Source organism: Salvelinus alpinus, chromosome 28 (assembly GCF_045679555.1).
Source record: "Salvelinus alpinus chromosome 28, SLU_Salpinus.1, whole genome shotgun sequence".
Taxonomy (NCBI): domain Eukaryota; kingdom Metazoa; phylum Chordata; class Actinopteri; order Salmoniformes; family Salmonidae; genus Salvelinus; species Salvelinus alpinus.
This window is the reverse complement of record NC_092113.1, coordinates 44467071-44482612: the sequence shown is the minus strand read 5'-3', so window position 1 is coordinate 44482612 and position 15542 is coordinate 44467071. Positions and strand designations below refer to the sequence as shown.

The window sequence follows — 15542 nt, the reverse complement described above, 5'->3', positions numbered from 1 at the left end:
CTTTATGTAGTGATGTGTCGTCTCTCTCTATGTAGTGATGTGTCTCTCTTTATGTAGTGATGTGTTGTCTCTCTTTATGTAGTGATGTGTCGTCTCTCTTTATGTAGTGATGTGTCTCTCTTTATGTAGTGATGTGTTGTCTCTCTTTATGTAGTGATGTGGTGTCTCTCTTTATGTAGTGATGTGTTGTCTCTCTTTATGTAGTGATGTGTTGTCTCTCTTTATGTTGTGATGTCTCTCTTTATGTAGTGATGTGGTGTCTCTCTTTATGTAGTGATGTGTTGTCTCTCTTTATGTAGTGATGTGTTGTCTCTCTTTATGTAGTGATGTGGTGTCTCTCTTTATGTAGTGATGTGTTGTCTCTCTTTATGTAGTGATGTGGTGTCTCTCTTTATGTAGTGATGTGTTGTCTCTCTTTATGTAGTGATGTGGTGTCTCTATGTAGTGATGTGTTGTCTCTCTTTATGTAGTGATGTGTTGTCTCTCTTTATGTTGTGATGTCTCTCTTTATGTAGTGATGTGGTGTCTCTCTTTATGTAGTGATGTGTTGTCTCTCTTTATGTAGTGATGTGGTGTCTCTCTTTATGTAGTGATGTGTTGTCTCTCTTTATGTAGTGATGTGTCGTCTCTCTTTATGTAGTGATGTGGTGTCTCTCTTTATGTAGTGATGTGGTGTCTCTCTTTATGTAGTGATGTGGTGTCTCTCTTTATGTAGTGATGTGTCGTCTCTCTTTATGTAGTGATGTGTTGTCTCTCTTTATGTAGTGATGTGTTGTCTCTCTTTATGTAGTGATGTGTTGTCTCTCTTTATGTAGTGATGTGTCGTCTCTCTTTATGTAGTGATGTGGTGTCTCTCTTTATGTAGTGATGTGTTGTCTCTCTTTATGTAGTGATGTGGTGTCTCTCTTTATGTAGTGATGTGTTGTCTCTCTTTATGTAGTGATGTGTCGTCTCTCTCTATGTAGTGATGTGTCTCTCTTTATGTAGTGATGTGTTGTCTCTCTTTATGTAGTGATGTGTCGTCTCTCTTTATGTAGTGATGTGTCTCTCTTTATGTAGTGATGTGTTGTCTCTCTTTATGTAGTGATGTGGTGTCTCTCTTTATGTAGTGATGTGTTGTCTCTCTTTATGTAGTGATGTGGTGTCTCTCTTTATGTAGTGATGTGTTGTCTCTATGTAGTGATGTGGTGTCTCTCTTTATGTAGTGATGTGTCGTCTCTATGTAGTGATGTGGTGTCTCTCTTTATGTAGTGATGTGGTGTCTCTCTTTATGTAGTGATGTGTTGTCTCTATGTAGTGATGTGGTGTCTCTCTTTATGTAGTGATGTGTTGTCTCTCTTTATGTAGTGATGTGTTGTCTCTATGTAGTGATGTGGTGTCTCTCTTTATGTAGTGATGTGGTGTCTCTCTTTATGTAGTGATGTGGTGTCTCTCTTTATGTAGTGATGTGTTGTCTCTATGTAGTGATGTGGTGTCTCTCTTTATGTAGTGATGTGTTGTCTCTCTTTATGTAGTGATGTGTCGTCTCTCTCTATGTAGTGATGTGGTGTCTCTCTTGTTGCGATGTGTGTTATTTCCTATATTTTTATTTAATTTATTTTAATCACCCGCCCACGCAGGAGGCCATTAGCCTTTTTGGTAGGCCATCATTGTAAATACAAATGTTTTCTTTACTGACTTGCCTAGTTAAATAAAGGTTAAATAAATACATAAATATAAAGACCAGGAGGATATAAAGTGTTGATATAAAATGTTTTATTTAGGGTTAAAGGTTAGACACATTCTTAGGAGTTATGTTTAGGGGTTAGGGTTAGGGGTCAGGGGTTATGGGATTTAATATGGTAGGATTAGGGTTAGGTTTGAAACAGATTAAGGTTAAGAGAGCATTGGCATAGCTAGTAGAGTCATTTTAGGCAGTACAGAAAGATTCACCTTATTACAATTACAATCCCAAAATTCCCTAAATCAGGTTAGAGTAAGTTACCTTTAAAAGTGTTCAAATAATCACCTGCCGCTAACCTCTCCTTTCCTCTATTCCTCCCCTCCACATCTTTCTTTCTCCCTACCTCAGTCTGTATGCACTTTTGAACTGTAAAACTAAGGTTAACATTGAGTCCTTCTTCACTTATCGACCTTGGTGTGGGGGTTTGGGTTAGGAGAGCTGTCCTCCCCGGCACTCTCAAACGCACTCCGCTTACTGGGGATATCAACATGATGCAGATCCTAGAGAGAGAGAAGAGAGCGATCGTGATTCTGTCCACTCAGCACACATTCACCATAGAGGATGGAGCTGTGTTGGGCCAAGTGCAGACACTATAGAGTATGGAGCTGTGTTGGGCCAGGTGCAGACACTATAGAGGATGGAGCTGTGTTGGGCCAGGTGCAGACACTATAGAGGATGGAGCTGTGTTGGGCCAAGTGAAGACACTATAGAGTATGGAGCTGTGTTGGGCCAAGTGCAGACACTATAGAGGATGGAGCTGTGTTGGGCCAGGTGAAGACACCATAGTGGATGGAGCTGTGTTGGGCCAAGTAAAGACACCATAGAGGATGGAGCTGTGTTGGGCCAAGTGTAGACACTATAGAGGATGGAGCTGTGTTGGGCCAGGTGTAGACACTATAGAGGATGGAGCTGTGTTGGGCCAAGTGAAGACACCATAGAGGATGGAGCTGTGTTGGGCCAAGTGAAGACACTATAGAGGATGGAGCTGTGTTGGGCCAAGTGCAGACACTACAGTGGATGGAGCTGTGTTGGGCCAGGTGAAGACACCATAGAGGATGGATCTGTGTTGGGCCAAGTGTAGACACTATAGAGGATGGAGCTGTGTTGGGCCAGGTGTAGACACTATAGAGGATGGAGCTGTGTTGGGCCAAGTGCAGACACCATAGAGTATGGAGCTGTGTTGGGCCAAGTAAAGACAACATAGAGTATGGAGCTGTGTTGGGCCAAGTGAAGACACTATAGAGGATGGAGCTGTGTTGGGCCAAGTGCAGACACTATAGAGGATGGAGCTGTGTTGGGCCAAGTAAAGACACCATAGAGTATGGAGCTGTGTTGGGCCAAGTGAGGACACTATAGAGGATGGAGCTGTGTTGGGCCAGGTGTAGACACTATAGAGGATGGAGCTGTGTTGGACCAGGTGTAGACACTATATAGGTTGGAGCTGTGTTGGACCAGGTGCAGACACTATAGAGGATGGAGCTGTGTTGGGCCAGGTGCAGACACTATAGAGTATGGAGCTGTGTTGCGCCAAGTGCAGATACTATAGTGGATGGAGCTGTGTTGGGCCAGGTGCAGACACTATAGAGGATGGAGCTGTGTTGGGCCAAGTGAAGACACTATAGAGGATGGAGCTGTGTTGGGCCAGGTGCAGACACCATAGAGGATGGAGCCGTGTTGGGCCAAGTAAAGACACCATAGAGGATGGAGCTGTGTTGGGCCAAGTAAAGACACCATAGAGTATGGAGCTGTGTTGGGCCAAGTGAAGACACCATAGAGGATGGAGCTGTGTTGGGCCAAGTGAAGACACTATAGAGTATGGAGCTGTGTTGGGCCAAGTGAAGACACTATAGAGTATGGAGCTGTGTTGCGCCAAGTGCAGATACTATAGTGGATGGAGCTGTGTTGGGCCAGGTGCAGACACTATAGAGGATGGAGCTGTGTTGGGCCAAGTGAAGACACTATAGAGGATGGAACTGTGTTGGGCCAGGTGCAGACACCATAGAGGATGGAGCCGTGTTGGGCCAAGTAAAGACACCATAGAGGATGGAGCTGTGTTGGGCCAAGTAAAGACACCATAGAGTATGGAGCTGTGTTGGGCCAAGTGAAGACACCATAGAGGATGGAGCTGTGTTGGGCCAAGTGAAGACACTATAGAGTATGGAGCTGTGTTGGGCCAAGTGAAGACACTATCGAGTATGGAGCTGTGTTGGGCCAAGTGCAGACACTATAGTGGATGGAGCTGTGTTGGACCAAGTGAAGACACCATAGAGGATGGAGCTGTGTTGGGCTAGGTGCAGACACTATAGAGGATGGAGCTGTGTTGGGCCAGGTGAAGACACCATAGTGGATGGAGCTGTGTTGGGCCAAGTAAAGACACCATAGAGGATGGAGCTGTGTTGGGCCAAGTGTAGACACTATAGAGGATGGAGCTGTGTTGGGCCAGGTGTAGACACTATAGAGGATGGAGCTGTGTTGGGCCAAGTGAAGACACCATAGAGGATGGAGCTGTGTTGGGCCAAGTGAAGACACTATAGAGGATGGAGCTGTGTTGGGCCAAGTGCAGACACTACAGTGGATGGAGCTGTGTTGGGCCAGGTGAAGACACCATAGAGGATGGATCTGTGTTGGGCCAAGTGTAGACACTATAGAGGATGGAGCTGTGTTGGGCCAGGTGTAGACACTATAGAGGATGGAGCTGTGTTGGGCCAAGTGCAGACACCATAGAGTATGGAGCTGTGTTGGGCCAGGTGTAGACACTATAGAGGATGGAGCTGTGTTGGGCCAGGTGAAGACACTATAGAGGATGGAGCTGTGTTGGGCCAAGTGCAGACACTATAGAGGATGGAGCTGTGTTGGGCCAAGTAAAGACACCATAGAGTATGGAGCTGTGTTGGGCCAAGTGAGGACACTATAGAGGATGGAGCTGTGTTGGGCCAGGTGTAGACACTATAGAGGATGGAGCTGTGTTGGACCAGGTGTAGACACTATATAGGTTGGAGCTGTGTTGGACCAGGTGCAGACACTATAGAGGATGGAGCTGTGTTGGGCCAGGTGCAGACACTATAGAGTATGGAGCTGTGTTGCGCCAAGTGCAGATACTATAGAGGATGGAGCTGTGTTGGGCCAGGTGCAGACACTATAGAGGATGGAGCTGTGTTGGGCCAAGTGAAGACACTATAGAGGATGGAGCTGTGTTGGGCCAGGTGCAGACACCATAGAGGATGGAGCCGTGTTGGGCCAAGTAAAGACACCATAGAGGATGGAGCTGTGTTGGGCCAAGTAAAGACACCATAGAGTATGGAGCTGTGTTGGGCCAAGTGAAGACACCATAGAGTATGGAGCTGTGTTGGGCCAAGTGCAGACACTATAGAGGTTGGAGCTGTGTTGGGCCAAGTGAAGACACCATAGAGTATGGAGCTGTGTTGGGCCAAGTTTAGACACTATAGAGTATGGAGCTGTGTTGGGCCAAGTGAAGACACTATAGAGGATGGAGCTGTGTTGGGCCAGGTTTAGACACTATAGAGGATGGAGCTGTGTTGGGTCAAGTGCGGACACTATAGAGGATGGAGCTGTGTTGGGCCAAGTGCAGACACTATAGAGGATGGAGCTGTGTTGGGCCAAGTGAAGACACCATAGAGTATGGAACTGTGTTGGGCCAAGTGAAGACACTATAGAGTATGGAGCTGTGTTGGGCCAAGTAAAGACACTATAGTGGATGGAGCTGTGTTGGGCCAAGTGCGGACACTATAGAGGATGGAGCTGTGTTGGGCCAAGTGAAGACACTATAGAGGATGGAGCTGTGTTGGGCCAAGTGCAGACACTATAGAGGATGGAGCTGTGTTGGGCTAAGTGAAGACACCATAGAGTATGGAGCTGTGTTGGGCCAAGTGTAGACACTATAGAGTATGGAGCTGTGTTGGGCCAAGTGGAGACACTATAGAGGATGGAGCTGTGTTGGGCCAGGTGTAGACACTATAGAGGATGGAGCTGTGTTGGGCCAGGTGAAGACACCATAGTGGATGGAGCTGTGTTGGGCCAGGTGCAGACACTATAGAGGATGGATCTGTGTTGGGCCAGGTGAAGACACCATAGAGGATGGAGCCGTGTTGGGCCAAGTGAAGACACCATAGAGGATGGAGCTGTGTTGGGCCAAGTAAAGACACCATAGAGTATGGAGCTGTGTTGGGCCAAATGAAGACACCATAGAGTATGGAGCTGTGTTGGGCCAAGTGCAGACACTATAGAGGTTGGAGCTGTGTTGGGCCAAGTGAAGACACCATAGAGTATGGATCTGTGTTGGGCCTAGTGAAGACACCATAGAGTATGGATCTGTGTTGGGCCAAGATTAGACACTATAGAGGATGGAGCTGTGTTGGGCCAGGTGCAGACACCATAGAGGATGGAGCCGTGTTGGGCCAAGTGAAGACACCATAGAGGATGGAGCTGTGTTGGGCCAAGTAAAGACACCATAGAGTATGGAGCTGTGTTGGGCCAAGTGAAGACACCATAGAGTATGGAGCTGTGTTGGGCCAAGTGAAGACACTATAGAGGTTGGAGCTGTGTTGGGCCAAGTGAAGACACCATGGAGTATGGAGCTGTGTTGGGCCAAGTTTAGACACTATAGAGTATGGAGCTGTGTTGGGCCAAGTGAGGACACTATAGAGGATGGAGCTGTGTTGGGCCAGGTTTAGACACTATAGAGGATGGAGCTGTGTTGGGCCAAGTGCGGACACTATAGAGGATGGAGCTGTGTTGGGCCAAGTGAAGACACTATAGAGGATGGAGCTGTGTTGGGCCAAGTGAAGACACTATAGAGTATGGAACTGTGTTGGGCCAAGTGAAGACACTATAGAGGATGGAGCTGTGTTGGGCTAGGTGCAGACACTATAGAGGATGGAGCTGTGTTGGGCCAAGTGCAGACACTATAGAGGATGGAGCTGTGTTGGGCCAAGTGAAGACACCATAGAGTATGGAACTGTGTTGGGCCAAGTGAAGACACTATAGAGTATGGAGCTGTGTTGGGCCAAGTGAAGACACTATAGAGGATGGAGCTGTGTTGGGCCAGGTGTTGACACTATAGAGTATGGAGCTGTGTTGGGCCAAGTGAAGACACTATAGAGGATGGAGCTGTGTTGGGCCAAGTGAAGACACTATAGTGGATGGAGCTGTGTTGGGCCAAGTGCGGACACTATAGAGGATGGAGCTGTGTTGGGCCAGGTGTATACACTATAGAGTATGGAGCTGTGTTGCGCCAAGTGCAGACACTATAGTGGATGGAGCTGTGTTGGGCCAAGTGCAGACACTATAGAGGATGGAGCTGTGTTGGGCCAAGTGCAGACACCATAGAGGATGGAGCTGTGTTGGGCCAAGTGCAGACACCATAGAGTATGGAGCTGTGTTGGGCCAAGTAAAGACACTATAGAGGATGGAGCTGTGTTGGGCCAAGTAAAGACACCATAGAGGATGGAGCTGTGTTGGGCCAAGTGTAGACACTATAGAGGATGGAGCTTTGTTGGGCCAGGTGTAGACACTATAGAGGATGGAGCTGTGTTGGGCCAAGTGAAGACACCATAGAGGATGGAGCTGTGTTGGGCCAAGTGCAGACACTATAGAGGATGGAGCTGTGTTGGGCCAAGTGGAGACACTATAGTGGATGGAGCTGTGTTGGGCCAAGTGTAGACACCATAGAGTATGGAGCTGTGTTGGGCCAAGTGAAGACACTATAGAGTATGGAGCTGTGTTGCGCCAAGGGCAGATACTATAGTGGATGGAGCTGTGTTGGGCCAGGTGCAGACACTATAGAGGATGGAGCTGTGTTGGGCCAAGTGAAGACACTATAGAGGATGGAGCTGTGTTGGGCCAGGTGCAGACACCATAGAGGATGGAGCCGTGTTGGGCCAAGTGAAGACACCATAGAGGATGGAGCTGTGTTGGGCCAAGTAAAGACACCATAGAGTATGGAGCTGTGTTGGGCCAAGTGAAGACACCATAGAGTATGGAGCTGTGTTGGGCCAAGTGCAGACACTATAGAGGTTGGAGCTGTGTTGGGCCAAGTGAAGACACCATAGAGTATGGAGCTGTGTTGGGCCAAGTTTAGACACTATAGAGTATGGAGCTGTGTTGGGCCAAGTGCAGACACTATAGAGGATGGAGCTGTGTTGGGCCAGGTTTAGACACTATAGAGGATGGAGCTGTGTTGGGCCAAGTGCGGACACTATAGAGGATGGAGCTGTGTTGGGCCAAGTGCAGACACTATAGAGGATGGAGCTGTGTTGGGCCAAGTGAAGACACCATAGAGTATGGAACTGTGTTGGGCCAAGTGAAGACACTATAGAGTATGGAGCTGTGTTGGGCCAAGTGAAGACACTATAGAGGATGGAGCTGTGTTGGGCTAGGTGCAGACACTATAGAGGATGGAGCTGTGTTGGGCCAAGTGCAGACACTATAGAGGATGGAGCTGTGTTGGGCCAGGTGTAGACACTATAGAGGATGGAGCTGTGTTGGGCCAGGTGTAGACACTATAGAGGATGGAGCTGTGTTGGGCCAAGTGCAGACACTATAGAGGATGGAGCTGTGTTGGGCCAAGTGAAGACACTATAGAGGATGGAGCTGTGTTGGGCCAAGTGCAGACACTATAGAGGATGGAGCTGTGTTGGGCTAAGTGAAGACACCATAGAGTATGGAGCTGTGTTGGGCCAAGTGAAGAACCTATAGAGTATGGAGCTGTGTTGGGCCAAGTAAAGACACTATAGAGGATGGAGCTGTGTTGGGCCAGGTGTAGACACTATAGAGGATGGAGCTGTGTTGGGCCAGGTGAAGACACCATAGTGGATGGAGCTGTGTTGGGCCAGGTGGAGACACTATAGTGGATGGAGCTGTGTTGGGCCAAGTGAAGACACCATAGAGTATGGAGCTGTGTTGGGCCAAGTGAAGACACTATAGAGTATGGAGCTGTGTTGGGCCAAGTGAGGACACTATAGAGGATGGAGCTGTGTTGGGGCAGGTGCAGACACCATAGAGGATGGAGCTGTGTTGGGCCAGGTGTAGACACTATAGAGTATGGAGCTGTGTTGGGCCAAGTGAAGACACTATAGAGGATGGAGCTGTGTTGGGCCAGGTGTAGACACTATAGAGGATGGAGCTGTGTTGGGCCAAGTGAGGACACTATAGAGAATGGAGCTGTGTTGGGCCAAGTGAAGACACTATAGAGGATGGAGCTGTGTTGGGCCAAGTAAAGACACCATAGAGGATGGAGCTGTGTTGGGCCAAGTGTAGACACTATAGAGGATGGAGCTGTGTTGGGCCAGGTGTAGACACTATAGAGGATGGAGCTGTGTTGGGCCAAGTGGAGACACCATAGAGGATGGAGCTGTGTTGGGCCAAGTGCAGACACTATAGAGGATGGAGCTGTGTTGGGCCAGGTGAAGACACCATAGAGGATGGATCTGTGTTGGGCCAAGTGTAGACACTATAGAGGATGGAGCTGTGTTGGGCCAGGTGTAGACACTATAGAGGGTGGAGCTGTGTTGGGCCAAGTGAAGACACCATAGAGTATGGAGCTGTGTTGGGCCAAGTAAAGACACCATAGAGTATGGAGCTGTGTTGGGCCAAGTGAGGACACTATAGAGGATGGAGCTGTGTTGGGCCAGGTGTAGACACTATAGAGGATGGAGCTGTGTTGGACCAGGTGTAGACACTATATAGGATGTAGCTGTGTTGGGCCAGGTGCAGACACTATAGAGTATGGAGCTGTGTTGCGCCAAGGGCAGATACTATAGTGGATGGAGCTGTTTTGGGCCAGGTGAAGACACCATAGAGGATGGAGCTGTGTTGGGCCAAGTGCAGACACTATAGTGGATGGAGCTGTGTTGGGCCAGGTGAAGACACCATAGAGGATGGATCTGTGTTGGGCCAAGTGTAGACACTATAGAGGATGGAGCTGTGTTGGGCCAGGTGTAGACACTATAGAGGGTGGAGCTGTGTTGGGCCAAGTGAAGACACCATAGAGTATGGAGCTGTGTTGGGCCAAGTAAAGACACCATAGAGTATGGAGCTGTGTTGGGCCAAGTGAGGACACTATAGAGGATGGAGCTGTGTTGGGCCAGGTGTAGACACTATAGAGGATGGAGCTGTGTTGGACCAGGTGTAGACACTATATAGGATGGAGCTGTGTTGGGCCAGGTGCAGACACTATAGAGTATGGAGCTGTGTTGCGCCAAGGGCAGATACTATAGTGGATGGAGCTGTGTTGGGCCAGGTGCAGACACTATAGAGGATGGAGCTGTGTTGGGCCAAGTGAAGACACTATAGAGGATGGAGCTGTGTTGGGCCAGGTGAAGACACCATAGAGGAAGGAGCCGTGTTGGGCCAAGTGAAGTAACCATAGAGGATGGAGCTGTGTTGGGCCAAGTAAAGACACCATAGAGTATGGAGCTGTGTTGGGCCAAGTAAAGACACCATAGAGGATGGAGCCGTGTTGGGCCAAGTGAAGTAACCATAGAGGATGGAGCTGTGTTGGGCCAAGTGAAGACACCATAGAGTATGGAGCTGTGTTGGGCCAAGTGCAGACACCATAGAGTATGGAGCTGTGTTGGGCCAAGTGCAGACACTATAGAGGTTGGAGCTGTGTTGGGCCAAGTGCAGACACCATAGAGTATGGAGCTGTGTTGGGCCAAGTTTAGACACTATAGAGTATGGAGCTGTGTTGGGCCAAGTGAAGACACTATAGAGGATGGAGCTGTGTTGGGCCAGGTTTAGACACTATAGAGGATGGAGCTGTGTTGGGCCAAGTGCAGACACTATAGAGGATGGAGCTGTGTTGGGCCAAGTGCAGACACTATAGAGGATGGAGCTGTGTTGGGCCAAGTGAAGACACCATAGAGTATGGAACTGTGTTGGGCCAAGTGAAGACACTATAGAGTATGGAGCTGTGTTGGGCCAAGTGAAGACACTATAGAGGATGGAGCTGTGTTGGGCTAGGTGCAGACACTATAGAGGATGGAGCTGTGTTGGGCCAAGTGCAGACACTATAGAGGATGGAGCTGTGTTGGGCCAGGTGTAGACACTATAGAGGATGGAGCTGTGTTGGGCCAGGTGTAGACACTATAGAGGATGGAGCTGTGTTGGGCCAAGTGCAGACACTATAGAGGATGGAGCTGTGTTGGGCCAAGTGAGGACACTATAGAGGATGGAGCTGTGTTGGGCCAAGTGCAGACACTATAGAGGATGGAGCTGTGTTGGGCTAAGTGAAGACACCATAGAGTATGGAGCTGTGTTTGGCCAAGTGTAGAACCTATAGAGTATGGAGCTGTGTTGGGCCAAGTGCAGACACTATAGAGGATGGAGCTGTGTTGGGCCAGGTGTAGACACTATAGAGGATGGAGCTGTGTTGGGCCAGGTGAAGACACCATAGTGGATGGAGCTGTGTTGGGCCAGGTGCAGACACTATAGTGGATGGAGCTGTGTTGGGCCAAGTGAAGACACCATAGAGTATGGAGCTGTGTTGGGCCAAGTCAAGACACTATAGAGTATGGAGCTGTGTTGGGCCAAGTGAGGACACTATAGAGGATGGAGCTGTGTTGGGCCAGGTGTAGACACTATAGAGGATGGAGCTGTGTTGGGCCAGGTGTAGACACTATAGAGGATGGAGCTGTGTTGGGCCAAGTGCAGACACTATAGAGGATGGAGCTGTGTTGGGCCAAGTGAGGACACTATAGAGGATGGAGCTGTGTTGGGCCAAGTGCAGACACTATAGAGGATGGAGCTGTGTTGGGCTAAGTGAAGACACCATAGAGTATGGAGCTGTGTTTGGCCAAGTGTAGAACCTATAGAGTATGGAGCTGTGTTGGGCCAAGTGCAGACACTATAGAGGATGGAGCTGTGTTGGGCCAGGTGTAGACACTATAGAGGATGGAGCTGTGTTGGGCCAGGTGAAGACACCATAGTGGATGGAGCTGTGTTGGGCCAGGTGCAGACACTATAGTGGATGGAGCTGTGTTGGGCCAAGTGAAGACACCATAGAGTATGGAGCTGTGTTGGGCCAAGTCAAGACACTATAGAGTATGGAGCTGTGTTGGGCCAAGTGAGGACACTATAGAGGATGGAGCTGTGTTGGGGCAGGTGCAGACACCATAGAGGATGGAGCTGTGTTGGGCCAGGTGTAGACACTATAGAGTATGGAGCTGTGTTGGGCCAAGTGAAGACACTATAGAGGATGGAGCTGTGTTGGGCCAGGTGTAGACACTATAGAGGATGGAGCTGTGTTGGGCCAAGTGAAGACACTATAGAGGATGGAGCTGTGTTGGGCCAAGTGAAGACACTATAGAGGATGGAGCTGTGTTGGGCCAAGTGAAGACACTATAGAGGATGGAGCTGTGTTGGGCCAAGTGAAGACACCATAGAGTATGGAGCTGTGTTGGGCCAAGTGGAGACACTATAGAGGATGGAGCTGTGTTGGGCCAAGTGCAGACACCATAGAGTATGGAGCTGTGTTGGGCCAAGTGAAGACACTATAGAGGATGGAGCTGTGTTGGGCCAGGTGTAGACACTATAGAGGATGGAGCTGTGTTGGACCAGGTGTAGACACTATATAGGATGGAGCTGTGTTGGGCCAGGTGCAGACACTATAGAGGATGGAGCTGTGTTGGGCCAGGTGAGGACACTATAGAGTATGGAGCTGTGTTGCGCCAAGTGCAGACACTATAGTGGATGGAGCTGTGTTGGGCCAGGTGGAGACACTATAGAGGATGGAGCTGTGTTGGGCCAAGTACAGACACTATAGAGGATGGAGCTGTGTTGGGCCAGGTGAAGACACCATAGAGGATGGAGCCGTGTTGGGCCAAGTGAAGACACCATATAGGATGGAGCTGTGTTGGGCCAAGTGAGGACACCATAGAGTATGGATCTGTGTTGGGCCAAGTGAAAACACTATAGAGGTTGGAGCTGTGTTAGGCCAAGTGAAGACACCATAGAGTATGGAGCTGTGTTGGGCCAGGTGTAGACACTATAGAGGATGGAGCTGTGTTGGGCCAAGTGTAGACACTATAGAGGATGGAGCTGTGTTGGGCCAAGTGAAGACACTATAGAGTATGGAGCTGTGTTGCGCCAAGTGCAGACACTATAGTGGATGGAGCTGTGTTGGGCCAAGTACAGACACTATAGAGGATGGAGCTGTGTTGGGCCAAGTTAAGAACCATAGAGGATGGAGCTGTGTTGGGCCAAGTGTAGACACTATAGAGGATGGAGCTGTGTTGGGCCAAGTGAAGACACCATAGAGTATGGAGCTGTGTTGGGCCAAGTAAAGACACTATAGAGGATGGAGCTGTGTTGGGCCAATTTAAGAACCATAGAGGATGGAGCTGTGTTGGGCCAAGTGTAGACACTATAGAGGATGGAGCTGTGTTGGGCCAAGTGAAGACACTATAGTGGATGGAGCTGTGTTGGGCCAGGTGCAGACACAATAGAGGATGGAGCTGTGTTGGGCCAAGTGTAGACACTATAGAGGATGGAGCTGTGTTGGGCCAGGTGTAGACACTATAGAGGATGGAGCTGTGTTGGGCCAAGTGAAGACACCATAGAGGATGGAGCTGTGTTGGGCCAAGTGAAGACGCCATAGATTATGGAGCTGTGTTGGGCCAAGTGCAGACACTATAGAGGATGGAGCTGTGTTGGGCCAAGTCAAGACACCATAGAGTATGGAGCTGTGTTGGGCCAAGTGCAGACACTATAGAGGATGGAGCTGTGTTGGGCCAAGTGGAGACACCATAGAGTATGGAGCTGTGTTGGGCCAAGTGTAGACACTATAGAGTATGGAGCTGTGTTGGGCCAGGTGTATACACTATAGAGGATGGAGCTGTGTTGGGCCAGGTGAAGACACCATAGTGGATGGAGCTGTGTTGGGCCAGGTGAAGACACTATAGTGGATGGAGGTTTGTTGGGCCAAGTGAAGACACCATAGAGTATGGAGCTGTGTTGGGCCAAGTGAAGACACTATAGAGTATGGAGCTGTGTTGGGCCAAGTGAAGACACTATAGAGGATGGAGCTGTGTTGGGCCAGGTGAGGACACCATAGAGGATGGAGCTGTGTTGGGCCAGGTGTAGACACTATAGTGTATGGAGCTGTGTTGGGCCAAGTGCAGACACTATAGAGGATGGAGCTGTGTTGGGCCAGGTGTAGACACTATAGAGGATGGAGCTGTGTTGGGCCAAGTGCAGACACTATAGAGGATGGAGCTGTGTTGGGCCAAGTGAAAACACCATAGAGTATGGAGCTGTGTTGGGCCAAGTGAAGACACTATAGAGGATGGAGCTGTGTTGGGCCAAGTAAAGACACCATAGAGGATGGAGCTGTGTTGGGCCAAGTGTAGACACTATAGAGGATGGAGCTGTGTTGGGCCAGGTGTAGACACTATAGAGGATGGAGCTGTGTTGGGCCAAGTGCAGACACTATAGAGGATGGAGCTGTGTTGGGCCAAGTGAAAACACCATAGAGTATGGAGCTGTGTTGGGCCAAGTGAAGACACTATAGAGGATGGAGCTGTGTTGGGCCAAGTAAAGACACCATAGAGGATGGAGCTGTGTTGGGCCAAGTGTAGACACTATAGAGGATGGAGCTGTGTTGGGCCAGGTGTAGACACTATAGAGGATGGAGCTGTGTTGGGCCAAGTGAAGACACCATAGAGGATGGAGCTGTGTTGGGCCAAGTGCAGACACTATAGAGGATGGAGCTGTGTTGGGCCAAGTGAAGACACTATAGAGGATGGAGCTGTGTTGGGCCAGGTGTAGACACTATAGAGGATGGAGCTGTGTTGGGCCAAGTGAAGACACCATAGAGGATGGAGCTGTGTTGGGCCAAGTGCAGACACCATAGAGTATGGAGCTGTGTTGGGCCAAGTGCAGACACTATAGAGGATGGAGCTGTGTTGGGCCAAGTGAAGACACTATAGAGGCTGAAGCTGTGTTGGGCCAGGTGAAGACACTATAGAGGATGGAGCTGTGTTGGGCCAGGTGCAGACACTATAGAGTATGGAGCTGTGTTGCGCCAAGTGCAGACACTATAGTGGATGGAGCTGTGTTGGGCCAGGTGAAGACACTATAGAGGATGGAGCTGTGTTGGGCCAAGTGAAGACACTATAGAGGATGGAGCTGTGTTGGGCTAGGTGCAGACACTATAGTGGATGGAGCTGTGTTGGGCCAAGTGAAGACACTATAGAGGATGGAGCTGTGTCGGGCCAAGTGCACACACTATAGAGGATGGAGCCGTGTTGGGCCAGGTGTAGACACTATAGAGGATGGAGCTGTGTTGGGCCAAGTGAAGACACCATAGAGTATGGAGCTGTGTTTGGCCAAGTGCAGACACTATAGAGGATGGAGCTGTGTTGGGCCAGGTGAAGACACTATAGAGGATGGAGCTGTGTTGGGCTAGGTGCAGACACTATAGTGGATGGAGCTGTGTTGGGCCAAGTGAAGACACTATAGAGTATGGAGCTGTGTTGCGCCAAGTGCAGACACTATAGAGGATGGAGCTGTGTTGGGCCAGGTGAAGACACTATAGAGGATGGAGCTGTGTTGGGCCAAGTACAGACACTATAGAGGATGGAGCTGTGTTGGGCCAGGTGCAGACACCATAGAGGATGGAGCCGTGTTGGGCCAAGTGAAGACACCATAGAGGATGGAGCTGTGTTGGGCCAAGTAAAGACACCATAGAGTATGGAGCTGTGTTGGGCCAAGTGAGGACACCATAGAGTATGGAGCTGTGTTGGGCCAAGTGCAGACACTATAGAGGTTGGAGCTGTGTTGGGCCAAGTGAAGACACCATAGA

General features: G+C 49.4%; 1 protein-coding gene across 2 annotated transcripts in view; it reads right to left on the bottom strand.

The window, feature by feature from the left end:
* Positions 1-1738: 1738 nt before the first annotated feature.
* lad1 (ladinin) overlaps positions 1739-15542 on the bottom strand; it is a 106492-nt gene continuing 92688 nt past the window's right edge. For both annotated transcript variants that reach the window (XM_071373256.1, XM_071373257.1), the window contains exon 12: positions 1739-2223. In XM_071373256.1, coding sequence (XP_071229357.1) covers positions 2122-2223 — 102 coding nt within the window. In that variant the 3' untranslated portion in view covers positions 1739-2121. The remainder of the gene's footprint in view (positions 2224-15542) is intronic.